The 12,500-nt window shown below is 41.8% G+C and overlaps 3 protein-coding genes across 3 annotated transcripts in view; 1 reads left to right on the top strand and 2 right to left on the bottom strand.

Moving 5' to 3' along the window:
- LOC138019856 (TBC1 domain family member 7-like) overlaps positions 1-12,500 on the top strand; it is a 25,254-nt gene that overhangs the window by 12,266 nt on the left and 488 nt on the right. The window contains exons 6-8 of the mRNA XM_068866800.1: positions 8,148-8,198; positions 9,946-10,075; positions 11,240-12,500. The exon at positions 11,240-12,500 is cut by the window's right edge and continues 488 nt beyond it. Of these exons, the coding sequence (XP_068722901.1) occupies positions 8,148-8,198; positions 9,946-10,075; positions 11,240-11,341 (283 nt within the window). The 3' untranslated portion in view covers positions 11,342-12,500. The remainder of the gene's footprint in view (positions 1-8,147; positions 8,199-9,945; positions 10,076-11,239) is intronic.
- LOC138018636 (uncharacterized) lies at positions 493-8,133 on the bottom strand. The gene is made up of 4 exons (XM_068865329.1): positions 5,938-8,133; positions 3,381-3,465; positions 2,333-3,158; positions 493-981 (listed from the first exon to the last, which is right to left on the bottom strand). Exons 1-4 carry the CDS (start codon positions 6,290-6,292, stop codon positions 493-495), a joined length of 1,755 nt encoding a protein of 584 aa, XP_068721430.1. The 5' UTR covers positions 6,293-8,133.
- The window catches only part of LOC138019855 (uncharacterized), a 10,245-nt gene continuing 9,369 nt past the window's right edge, over positions 11,625-12,500 (bottom strand). Inside the window, exon 3 of the mRNA XM_068866799.1 lies at positions 11,625-12,017. Coding sequence (XP_068722900.1) covers positions 11,662-12,017 — 356 coding nt within the window. The 3' untranslated portion in view covers positions 11,625-11,661. The remainder of the gene's footprint in view (positions 12,018-12,500) is intronic.

The following is a 12,500-nucleotide window of genomic DNA, read 5'->3' as shown; positions in this document are numbered from 1 at the left end:
GGTTTTTTAAAAAGTTGTTTTCACTGGCGCATTGCATTACATGCATTAAGTATCTTTTCTCTGTTAGAGACGATTACTTTAAGAATCTGGGAGAGACTCTGTCCTGGCACAGGAGTCCATGACTAGGAACGAACAGCTGCCACCCATACTAACCCTATGTCACGGCATTTTACAGCCCGAACTATTTTCAGACTATCTTTTCCGTAAGAAAAGTTCCGGTTCGGTGACGCTATGACCTTAAGTCATCAGGCTCCAGCGGGAGTGTGACTCGCGGGAAATTCTATCTAAAAATAAATCGGTCTGTGAAAACGCGAACGCGGTGACAGGAATGTAGGGCTGTTGTTCGCTCGTAGTCATGGGCTTCTGCCTGGCATTCAAATTGTTTACTTCCGGTTTTCGAGGTTTCCGAGGCTCTAAACGAAAGTTGCATTCTATGTGACCCTACGACCCTCCCCACTCTAAAAAGCTAAAGCCGGAGCCTCACCCACTTGGCTAAGGATTACTTGCGATACTTAGGAAACAGGAAAGAAAGATTAGAGCCGAAGACAGTACGCTGATTGGTCGAGGTTTGCTGTAAGACGCGTCGTTCGGGCGGTCTTTGACAATTACTGGTAGCCCTGTGGTTGGTTGGTATGCGTCACACTTCTTTCCCTGGATACAACTGGCGATTTCATTGGCTCCCTTCAGTCCACTGTAGTTTGCGCCTTGTATATAACCATACCAATCTCCATCTGTAGCCTCTCCGGCGAAGAACAAGTTCTTTAGCCGACCAGCCATATTGGCGTGAACAGACGAATCAGTTCCAATCACTGGATCGGACCAGGTGCCTCTGACGTATGGGTTCTGTGACCATTTGCTCAGCACGATTTCTTGAACACAAAAAAAAGAAACAAGTTCACTTGTTGGGAAAAATGCACTGCACAGCTTGGATTTAGCAAAATAGTAATTTCTCCGGGTACTCCGGTTTTCCCCTCTCCTCAAATTTCATTTGATTTGCGTTGATGCGTTAATTTCAATTTATATTCAGCTTGGCAGCGAGACCTAGAGGACACAAGCAAAGGAAACTGAATAAACATGTTTATTCATTTCTTTTGTTTGAGTCCTCTAAACCTCATTATCAAGCTGAATTTTAATATATCGAAAGTGGTCTATTAGTGCTCCAGCGCTGGAAGATTAGACACTTAAACAAAGTTCCTTTCCTTTTCTTTTCTTTTTCTTTCCTGGTTAGTAAGAAGCTGTTAACTAGAGAAGGAAAAAAAACTTTCCATCTTAATCAACAACAGCATCGTAAAAAGTCTTCGAACTGATAAATATTTTTGTGAAATTAACTAGCTCAATTTTGCTTTTGAGAACAGATGCCCAAGCTGTCTACATTAAATAACGTTTGCTAGTTCTCTACTCTACTCCGAGAGGTTTTTCTCCGGGTTCTCCGTTTTTCTCCTCTCTCCAAGAACCAACTTTTGATTTGACATGAGTTGACCTGATATAATTTGATTTCTGTACAGCGGTGTTCCCAATTAGTTCCCCAGCGCTAAATACACGTCACACTTAAGGACGGTGCATACTAATTCAAAGTTATTTTCGCCAGGTTTATGAATATGCGCGAAAAGGAGATCTTAACGAGCGTTACTACGAAAACCACCGATCTGTGGAATGGGCGGGAATTTAAGTGTCTGCCCCGCTCACTTTCGCATGTAAATATTTCAAATCCTCAAGATGTATTAGCAGAACTGAGCGCATATGGAAGGCTCTATAATCGTGGAAAAGCTTTCGGAGAAAACTTGAGAATGAGGATTATACAAGACATTATCGGAAAAGTGGGAGTCTTCACCACAGGTTTCTTCGTGGGAAGGTTGTCTGCGATTGCCATAGAAAACAGAGATAAAGTTTGAAAATGTGTTTTTCCATTAGTACACCTTAAGCCTGTGGGAAAGGAATTTCATCAAAATGTTTAACGAAAGTGGGCGGGGGAGTAATTCGGGCCCATTCCACAGATCGGTGGTTTTCGTAGTATCAAAATCCAAAAAGAAAATTGGGGGTAACCACGCATTTTTCAGCAATAATTAATCAACATTATTTGTAAAAAGATCAAGAATACAAAGCAATGTGTGGCGTTCTTTTCCAAACTGAAGCTTAAATTATCTCTGATGCATGGTTTCCCCCAATTTTTCCCAGCACTTGCTTAGTTCTGCTTACTCCACAAAATATCCTTGTGTTAGTAAGCATCACCTATAGGAATCCTGAGTGTCTCGAAATGCGCAGAACGTATGCACAATAACAACAGTAGGCACCGTCCTTAAGTAAAATTAATTATATCCGCTTCCAGACTCTAATCCTGGGTACGAGATCGATACGTACCTGTAGCATTTGGTATATCATCTCCATACATGTTTCGAAGCACTTGCATGACTTCGTCCATAGTTTTAGAGTCATCCTGAGCTTCAATTCTCAGTGCCTCATCTCCTGTCAAAGTGGCAAGCAGTAAAGTCGATCCGTTGAAAACATCGGGGCGATCGAGGTCTTTAAAGTGTGGAAAGTAGCCGGTGCGCTCTTGTGAAACGTGCAAAATGTTCTCAGAGTCGTCCCAGAAATCTCTGGGAAACTTGAGAAAAATCTTGGTATAGTGAACCAACCTCAATCGAAAAATGGCTTCTTTTTTCCAGTCGGGCAGATCGGGGTCGAATGTCACCATACCACTACTCAACACTCCGGTGCTGAAAGTGCATAGTGCATAATCGGCAATATATGTGATTCCCTCATCCGTGGTGACTTCAACGCTCTCTTCGCCGTATTTAATCTTGATCACTGTTTGGTTCAATAAGATTTTTTCTGGAAAACTGGAATAGAAGTCGCGAAAGAGAGACCACATTCCCCTCTGGTCTGTCACAAGCGAGTCTTCTCCTGCAGTACCCATGTTGTTCAGAGAGGTTTCTTTAACGCTTTCGCCATATTCATAATCTATGTAATACCAAGACAGAACTTTTTTAAGGAGAGTATCTGATCTCCATCCCAGTGTCTCCAGCGCCGTAGAGGCTGGCATATCCCTTGGTGGGATGTCCTCTTCGCCTCTTTCCTCTCCCAACTCAAACAGTTGATCTCTCGCTGCCGCCCACTCTTTGTCAACGTCAACGTTTGAGACATCAGCTCCTGTATCATTTCTAAAAGTCAAACAATGTTTGTTTTATAAATGGCCTGTTTGGTCTTTTAATTGTGCAACCAGGCTCAAATATTGAATGGACACAGCGGATTTTAGCTCTCAGCGATTACAACTCTAAGTCCTTCGTATCCTTTAATACAGAGGACATAGACGTACTACAATGGTTGCCTGAGGTTTGCATCTCTAGTAGAAAACACGGTCGATATCTTATTTTATAGTTTACCTATAGAGTCTTATCCCCGTTATGAGATCAGTTAACTCGCGTGTGATTAGCAAAACCTTTATTTGTTCACCGATATTCACCTTGCCTTCGGCGAATAATTGTTAATTGTTAAATACCTAGACTCTCACTCAACAAAACGAGCACTGTGATTGGTTGATTCTTTGTCACGTGCCCCCGACCAGGATACAATTCCGCAGTTGTTGCCCGCTCCGGATATTTTGCTGCGATTGTTGAAAGAAAAGTCTAAATATATAACAAAGCACTTAATGCCTGGTCCCTCGAGAAACTAGCTAGTTTTATTTTTCCTCCAGTCCTGATGTTTCCCTCGGGATCAGGACTTTCGGGAAAACAAAACTAGCTGTTTCCCTCGGCACCATAGATTAAGTGTATAATATTTACTAAGCCGAAGGCGAAAAAATATTCCCCAATATTTAGTGAGTCTAAGGCGAATAATTCTTTTACTATAATTGCAGAGCTGAAAAACAGAGAAATTGATTTAAACTCATTTTAGTTACGCTTAAAATGTCAGTGACATTTACTTGCGCAAGAGAGTATGAAGCCGTAAGGGAGGTAATCCCTCATATTGGCCCTATTCCCATCGTAATCCCTCTTAAGTTATTTTTAAATCTCCTGCGAGATCCGGTATTCCCACGAGAGTTAACTGGTAGCCAATCGTATGTCCCCATGTGTACCAATGTTGACAGCTGAGCGAATTCCCACGCAATGATTCGCATCGTTCACGATGGGAATAGGGCAATATGAGGGATTACCTCTCTTACCTTCATACTCTCTTGACTTGCGCCAAATGGTCAGACAAGCCAAGAGGTGGAGAGGTTTGCGCATGTCGTATACATGAGGCTTCTTAAGATCGAGTGTCCGGGTGTCACGGGTACGCACACAAACAAGTTGATTTAACTTGAATTGCACCAAGGGGCGACTGATGTTCAGGCGATTTAAGTCAAAAGTCAACGCAATGCCGCATCCGGGGTATAGCTCCTCGGTAATCGTGAGCGAGGACATCAAATTGTCTTGCAGGGCTTGTAGGTGTCACCGGCACCTGTTTGGTGGCAAGGGTTACACACAGTGACACATCTTATGTAATGTATCCCCAAGGGAGTCAGTTGGTCTTAAGGCAAGCCCGTAACAATTCGAGGTTACGGTGGTATAAGTCGGTGAGGGCTTTGAATTTGATTGAGTTGTTGATACGAAGGCCGACACCTCCGTGTACACCACATGTGCGTTTCTTGAGTATCAAGATGTACCCGGGAATGAGAAGATGGTGTTCGCAGACTTTCGAATCAAAAATACAAAATTTTGTCAACGAAACTAGGTCCGGCTTCTTCTCATTTACGAAGCATTTAAGCTTGTTGATCATAGATGAAAGCGTCATCGTGTTGCCAAAAACAATGGCAAGGCCTATTTCCTTGTTTGGTTGCGTGACCGAGGGAACTCAAGCGAGCTGTCACGGGTGGCGATTCTGATATTTGCCTTGCAATGTCGAACATTTAATGAGCCGTTCAGTTCATTTTACAAATATAAGTGTTTGCAGTAAAGTAAAAAAAATACTAAGTAAACAAATTAAGTAAGTTAATTATACTCTCACTATTATAGTCTATGAGTATACATGTATTTAGTATCACCCAACTAGTGGACTTATGCAAATCCTGCATTTTAATAAGCTACGCTAGTCGAGGACTACTACTAATAGTCCTCAAGTAGCGAAAAGCGTGATGCTTTCTTTCGTTTTATTCCCAAATAAATATTTATTCAACTTGCATTTGCTAACTTTATTATTGCCTTTTCTGTCCGACTAGTTTAGTTGGGTGATACTAAAACAATTAGACCCTTCGCCCTCAAGGGCCATGGGTCAATAGCCCATTCGTCTTCGCCTCATGGGCTATTGACCCGAAGCCCTTACGAGCTATGGGTCTAATTGTTAAATATCTAACACTAGAGAGTATCAATAATTATGAAAAACGGCTTTTGGAACTTATGGAAGAATAATCGAGCTCTCCATTTGAATTATTGTTAGTATGTTTAAATGCTGTCATAACATGCTAATTTAAAGAGCTCCCGTTCTCTCAAGTGGAAAATATTTTTCTATTATTGACCTGACCTGATCTGACGGAGGCCATGTTAGTGGAAAGAACAATAGGGAAAAATTCTTTTGGGAATTTGATTTTGTTGTTATGCAAAACTTGAGCTACATTTTTGTATTCTGTTGGCACCATCATGGCCGTCTTAGCACTTATCACTTAAGTGCAATCAAAGAATACAATTTCCATATAGCACCAACACTGCTTCATTGGACACGAAGACGAAACGGTATACCTTTTTTCCAACATTACCCGTTTACTCAATTAAGGCATCCATGACTTGTCTGACTTTTTTTTTTTCTTTACTAATAAAGTTCATTATGGATCACTGGCCGTAGAACGTTGGTAATAGATTCATTATGAAATTATTACATTGTGAAATAATTTTTTTAAATTTGCGGAGATCTTTTTGGCAGCAAGCCGCAAAAATTGAATTCCGCAGACTCAGCTAACTTAGAAATATTCTGACCTTATAGTGTTGTTAGCGTAGTCTGCTGGTGTTGTAGTCAAATTGACCTTGTTCTTTAAAGCAATAAGCGGGTTGTCTTCTTCGCCACTGAAATGAATCCAATTTGCTCCGAGTTCCACCTTCATTCCTGCGAACGACGTCTGTTTTATGCGCCCGCCAATGTAATCCTGACCCTCCAACACTAGAAAGTCTTTAATTCCTTGATCGTAAAGAGTTTTTGCGGCAGTGATCCCTGATGCACCAGCACCAAGGATAAGAACTTTTTTCCGCCCTTGGGAGGCTGCAGATATGAGATCGATACTTAACCAAAGGACGATAGTGGATTTTATCATCATCGGCATGATCATACCTATAAGTTGCTTGAAGGCCGAAGCTAAATCGAGACCGTCTTTCAAACCAGAGACCGTCTTTCAAACCAACAACAGATTTGCAAGTGCAGATTGTTGTTGGACCTTCATTAATGAAGTAAAAATGGCTTATTTACCATGGTAATAGGCATTGACCGGTTCTTTTATCTCTTCTAAACTTGAAAACATTCACATAGACACTTTAATTCTGTTAACATATTGGTTATTCAGAACTCGAAAACACAAGGCGAATTGATCTTTTCGTGAACGTGACATGTTTCTCAGAAGCAATCTATATGTCACAAATTGTATAAAAATTTGAAATTCAAACTGCTCTATTTTCAAAACAAAGCATGTTACCGAGCTGAAAACAGGCCATCAGATATATCTTTAAAATGTCTTTTACCAGATGAAGGTAAAAACGCAAAATATTTAATTTTAGTGTTTTTTTGACGTCACGTGAAAACCAAGAATAGCAAGTCGAGTGCTTTGAGGGTACTCGCGAAAAGAAATATTTTTTTTGTCTTTCAAATGGAGTTGTATTTGTATGCCTTTCGGTAAGCATTTCGTTTGATTTATATGCCGCAGTTGGCGATTGATTTGATTCATTAGCTGGCCAACAAGTTCGATCAGGTAGATAAGTTAAGGTGATTCCCTCGAAATAGAACTTGTCATAGCTTTCCCGCTGAAACTTCACTCATTGTTGTAACATGTCAAGGACATGATAAAAATGTTATAAACCGGGAGGCACCGCGCTGGTTTCCATGGTACGACGCTGACGAATACGGCTATTTAAGCCATTTTGACAATTGCCACGCAGTCTCGAAGACTGACTTACTTTGCGATGGGGTGCTATCAATGGGTCATCGTCATCAATTTTATCAATGTGTCTGGTACTACGAGCTGGCTGTCCCAGAAGGGTGCTTACTAATTGGGAACATCATGCAAGTACTATGATCGTTGAATTGATTGTTTAGCAGAAACGTGATGCTATTGGTTGTCTGTCTATTGATCCATCTTGTCAAGACGGAAGATTCAGGGGGTGGGTGGGTGAGAAAGTAGGTTTGGTCACTTGTGGCTAGAGATGCACGCAATTAGTTGCGCGCCCAATTTTGACTTCCAACACCTTACACGAATTATCCCTTTGAGTCTAAGCGTTGGCTACGTGTTTTATAACAATAAGGTAAGTCAAGTGAAGTCGGGTTCAAACCCTGTTGAAGTTCTGAATTTTCAGGCTTCTCTGTAAATTGCGTTCATAACTGCGAGAATCATGGCTTCACTTGATTTCATATCCGCAGTTCAATACATGTATATGATTCATTTCATATCATATCATTTCGTTCAATAAGGTAAGTGTCAAGGTAAGGTAAGGGTCAACGTTATTTGTGGTAAGGGGACACTTTTTAATTGTCTGTATTCCCAGACACGAGAGATGATGATGATGAAGTTTGTGGGAAAAGGACAACTTCGTCCCCAGGGCGCTTTTTCCAGGGAAGAGCGCCCTGGGTTCGACGGGTTCGCAAATTATTTGCGCATAATTCAATCGAGGGATTTGATTGGTTATCTTCTCGAAAAAAAGGTGTGTTTTGTGCAGGGTCAAGGCCAAAAATACGGACAAAAACATGAAACAAAGGAACTTGTCCAGTTTCATAACCATCTCCATGCATTAACTATGGTTCGAGGATGGGAAAAGAAAGGAGACACCTCGTGACTCTTATCGAAATCTCCGTGCATTTTTGGACAAACCTCGCAAGGGCGGGTTAACCAGGCAACGCCTTTGGCGTTTGTTTAATGAAGTATGGTAATCGTATCCGTATAAAACACATGACTTACGCTGTGCTTTTGTCTGTTTAAGGTGGTTTGATAGTGGATTTGCAGAGGATATTTCAGATTCTTGCATGGAGAGGTAAGACGACTAGACATGGCTGCAGTAAGTTTACAGAACTTACTCGGTGTGAAACCAACGCTCATCCCTAGGGGAATTGAGCTTAAGTGATGGTTAAATAGATTGCGGTGAAGCGAAAGGAAAGGAAAGGAAGTTAATGTAAGTGTCTAGTCTGCTAGCGCTGGAGTACTAATTGGGGACACTGTAAACTGAAATCATAAAATTAACGCAAATCAAGTCAAATGTTGCTTTTTGAGTAGAGGGGAAAACCGGAGTACCCGGAGAAAAACCTCTCGAAGCAGAGTAGAGAATCAACAAAGTCAACCCACATATGACACCGAGTCTAGGAATTGAAGCAAGTGCGCTCACTACTTCGACAGTCCTGCACCCACACAATTTTCCTATGAAATCACTAAGTAATTACTTAGGAAAATCACAAGTTACAAAGGCAGTTAAATGAGCCAATCGCAGTGCAATGGAAATTCTTGACGCCGGCGCCAGTTGCGTGCAATGCTTTTTTCAATGCACTTTACCGTCTCAGCTAGAATACGACACGAGAAGCGAGAATTTGCAAGGGCAGAGGGGCATAACACGGAGAGAGAGTCTTTGAGAGTGTCCACTAGTTTCCAAATTCTTTGCGTATTCAAAACTTTCCATTCTGGAGAGCGGATTTTAAAAGTTGCGGATTCGCATGCCGGATTCGCCGGATACGTGTGGACGAAATGCGAATCCGGAAAGAAAAAGTTGCGGATTAGAAAATATCCTGATATAAGTGGATACCTGTAGACGGGGCCTAAGGCCGATACACGTATCCGGATATTTTTTAATCCGCAACTTTTTCTTTCCGGATACGCCTTCCGTCCACACGTATCCGGCGAATTTGCTGGCGAATCCGGAATAATTTGAATCTGCTTCCCAGAGTGGATATTTTTAAATCCGATGTGAATCCAGAACCGTGTGGACGCCAAATCCGGACATTTTTAATCCGGATGACGTAACAAGATCGAGACCAGTTCCTTACCGTGAAATCAATTTTTAAAATGGGGCATGCTCTGTTACCTCTGTTTCCTTGAGGAGTCCTGAGCACTAGAGTGAATAAGGACACGTTTCGGATACGTGTGGACCTGCAAATTCGATTTGAATACGCAACGTGTGGATGGAAATATTTTTCAATCTGGAAAGAAAATGTTGCGGATTCAAAAATATCCGGATACGTGTGGACGGGGCCTTAGTGAGCAAAAACAATAGCTTTGCACGCCCTGCACGTGCAGTTTTTTCACTTTTCATTTTCTCCCCAAAATTAAAGGCCCACCTTCAACCGACAGGCTTTTCGATCGTTTGTTTTTGTTGTGGAAATGTGCATTGCTTTTCACAGCGATCTGATTGGATGAATTTCAGCTTTGGATGGATTTTTATATATGAAAATTGCTCCGCGGCACGCAATGCGTGTCGGCTGAATGTGGGCGTTAAAGCTGGCGTCATTCCGACCAGTCTCATTTTAGAGGAACTTCCACATCCTTGTAATATCAAAAAGATTGAAATAGTAACGAAGTGATTACAATACTGCGAATTTATATTTTGAGATGACGTTGTCGTTGCTGTGACCGTCGTCATTGTTTCAGTTCTCTATTTTGAATCACAGTCGAGCATCAACTCGTCATTGAACTGTTCTCTGGTCCCTTTGGCTGTGTGCCATACAGGTTGACACACATCGGCAAATACAAAATGTCTAAATCGCTCGTAACACCATTGTTCCTCAACGTTACAGGATTTGGGACAAAGTGGTGGCAGGTTCAAGCAAGATTCTTGTCTTCGTCGCTGTTAGCTTTCTTTTGGTTCTCAAGCATTCCCTACTCATGGAGAAGTCATCGGAAGGTGTCAGTACGTTCCTCGGCAAGGTATGGTGAGAGGGGAGCCGGGATCCAGAAATGGTGGTGGCTGTGGTCAAACGGAAGCTTAAATACTTAGGAAAGCTGCAAAGGCTTTCTGTTAGCGTACTCGAGATGCGAAAACTTGAATAATTCGCGGTCATTGGGGTCTCGTAGGAAATATCAGATTTGTGTTCAAAGTACGAATGGCTTTGCGCCTCTTTATCGTTTAAAACAAGTTATTCTTTTGGGCAATTTCCATTCATACGAAACTCGGATTTCTAAGACTGCCAAGCATTAAGTTTCTTTGGTTTCAACGGACCAAGGCGTAGAAAACCCTTCCATCTTATCTCAGAAACGAAACCACACCTTCTAACCGCTAAATTGGACATGCCTGTCAAAATATTGCGTATATAAATACATAAGTAAAAATAATCTGGTTTTATCGAATTATCTGGCGAAACACAGAGCGTTTGCAAAAGTGCTCTGCTGTCGGTAGTCGTAAACAGCGTTTACTGAACAGAAGTAAACATTAAGAGCGGTGTGTGTTTCCGTTCGAGGGTTGAAGAGAAGCAAACTTGAAGCGCTGTAGATGTCTTCTTTCGAAAGCGTATTAACCTTTCTAGCGTCACTTTAGCCTATGGAGAGGTCTCGTATCCTTGGCTTGCGGTAAAGACTTCTTTCCATATCTCAAAGTGCCCTTGGACGTGAGGTGCCTGGGAATGAAATTAAATCACTGGAATCGGAATGCCAACAGTTAAGCCTAAATATTGTTTTAGGTCTAATTAGGCCTAAGGCTGCATTTCTAAGGGTTTGGGCTTTTTCAACAGTTACATCATAACCTCAGTCTGCATTTTACACTGACCGATTCCAGTGATTTAAGTTCATTCCCAGGCACCTCACGTCCAAGGGCACTTTTTGAGATATGGAAACAAGTCTTTACCACGCTTGCACATGACGTCATGGCGGCTATCTTGGTGTGCTGAAGAATAGCGAGAAAGTATCTTGGGAACTTGGCTCTATTATTATGCAAAACGCCAGCGACATTTTGCTTTTGTTTTATTCACCAACGTGGCTGTCTCATCACGCGAGTGCAAACCAAGAATAAATTTTGCAAAACAAAAATTTGTAAAGGATTTCGTAATTTTTGGATTATACCACAATGTAACTTTTATTCAATCATTCCTGCCATAGCCTGTTCCTGAGGACAATTTTGTGACAGTTGTTGGTAAAGCCATGGAACTCTGGGGCAAACATGGTGGCACGGTGATCTCTGATGCGCCAACAGTGCATTGAACGGTCACACGATCACGTCAATCGAGATCACGATCACGACGTGTCACGGTTCAACACGGAGGAAATAGCCTTACTTCTGACTGTATTTCATTCGCTTGAAAGCCTATCCACCTAATCCAGCCAGAAGATTTCATAGTGGACAGAGATAGATCGAAACATCGAAAACTTCACGCCCTACACTTCGTGAACAATTTTCGGTTTTTCTTGACGTCCCACAAACGGGGCCGCCGATTGTTAACCCTTATCCGAGAAGACTCAGCAAATATAACCAAAGGCAAGACTAAGCTCTTCAAACGTTTATTGAAATTTGACTCGATACGTTAGAAACAGTAAAGTAAGATAAGAGCCGTAGCCATTACGCCGACAGGCAGAGTTTGAACGCGAAACGCGATGCTCGGGCAGCCTTTGACAATCGCTGGTATTCCTGTGGTTGGTTGGTACGCTTCACACTTCTTCCCTTGGAGGCAACTGGCGATTTCATTGGCTTTCTCCAGTCCACTATAGTATCCTCCTTGCAGATAGCCATACCAATCTGCATGTGTAGCCTCTCCAGCAAAGAACAAGTTTTTAAGTCGACCAGCCATGTTGGCGAAAACAGACGAATCAGTGCCAATTACTGGATCGCAATAGGAGCCTTTGATGTATGGGTTCTGTGACCATTTGTTCAGCACGATTTCTTAAACGGAAAAACAGATATTTTATTGGTTGGAGAAACAGGTTTTCTGAAGGAATATGATTTACTGTATTCATGCACAAGTCAAACGAACGAGACTGTGCGAGCGAGTAAGTTCTGTGGAAACAAACGAGTGTGTAAATATCGTAGAAAAGCACCTTGTCAGTAAGGTCTTGGTTGTCAAAGAAAAATAATAATTTTCCACAAAAAAATTCGACAAACCAGAACAATTTTAAGGATCCCCAGCGGCCGGAGCAAATCGGTGGGCTATTTGAAAACGCAGCCGAGAAGCTAAGTTTAGTTAGGGACTTCCTTTAATTTTAATGACCTAAGCCAGTGCTGATAACGGATCTTGAGCCCGTGATCCTCGTCACTCGGCCACGCTGCCACGCAAGTCTTCATAACGCTCCAGGCCAATGTTGTCAGTTGAGTTTTACATCAAACTTATATTAAATTCAAATAACGTTATAGACCTTATTCATAAAT

Source organism: Montipora capricornis, chromosome 10, assembly GCF_036669925.1.
Source record: "Montipora capricornis isolate CH-2021 chromosome 10, ASM3666992v2, whole genome shotgun sequence".
Taxonomy (NCBI): domain Eukaryota; kingdom Metazoa; phylum Cnidaria; class Anthozoa; order Scleractinia; family Acroporidae; genus Montipora; species Montipora capricornis.
The sequence above is the reverse complement of the archived record's forward strand: the minus strand, read 5'-3'. Positions and strand labels throughout refer to the sequence as shown.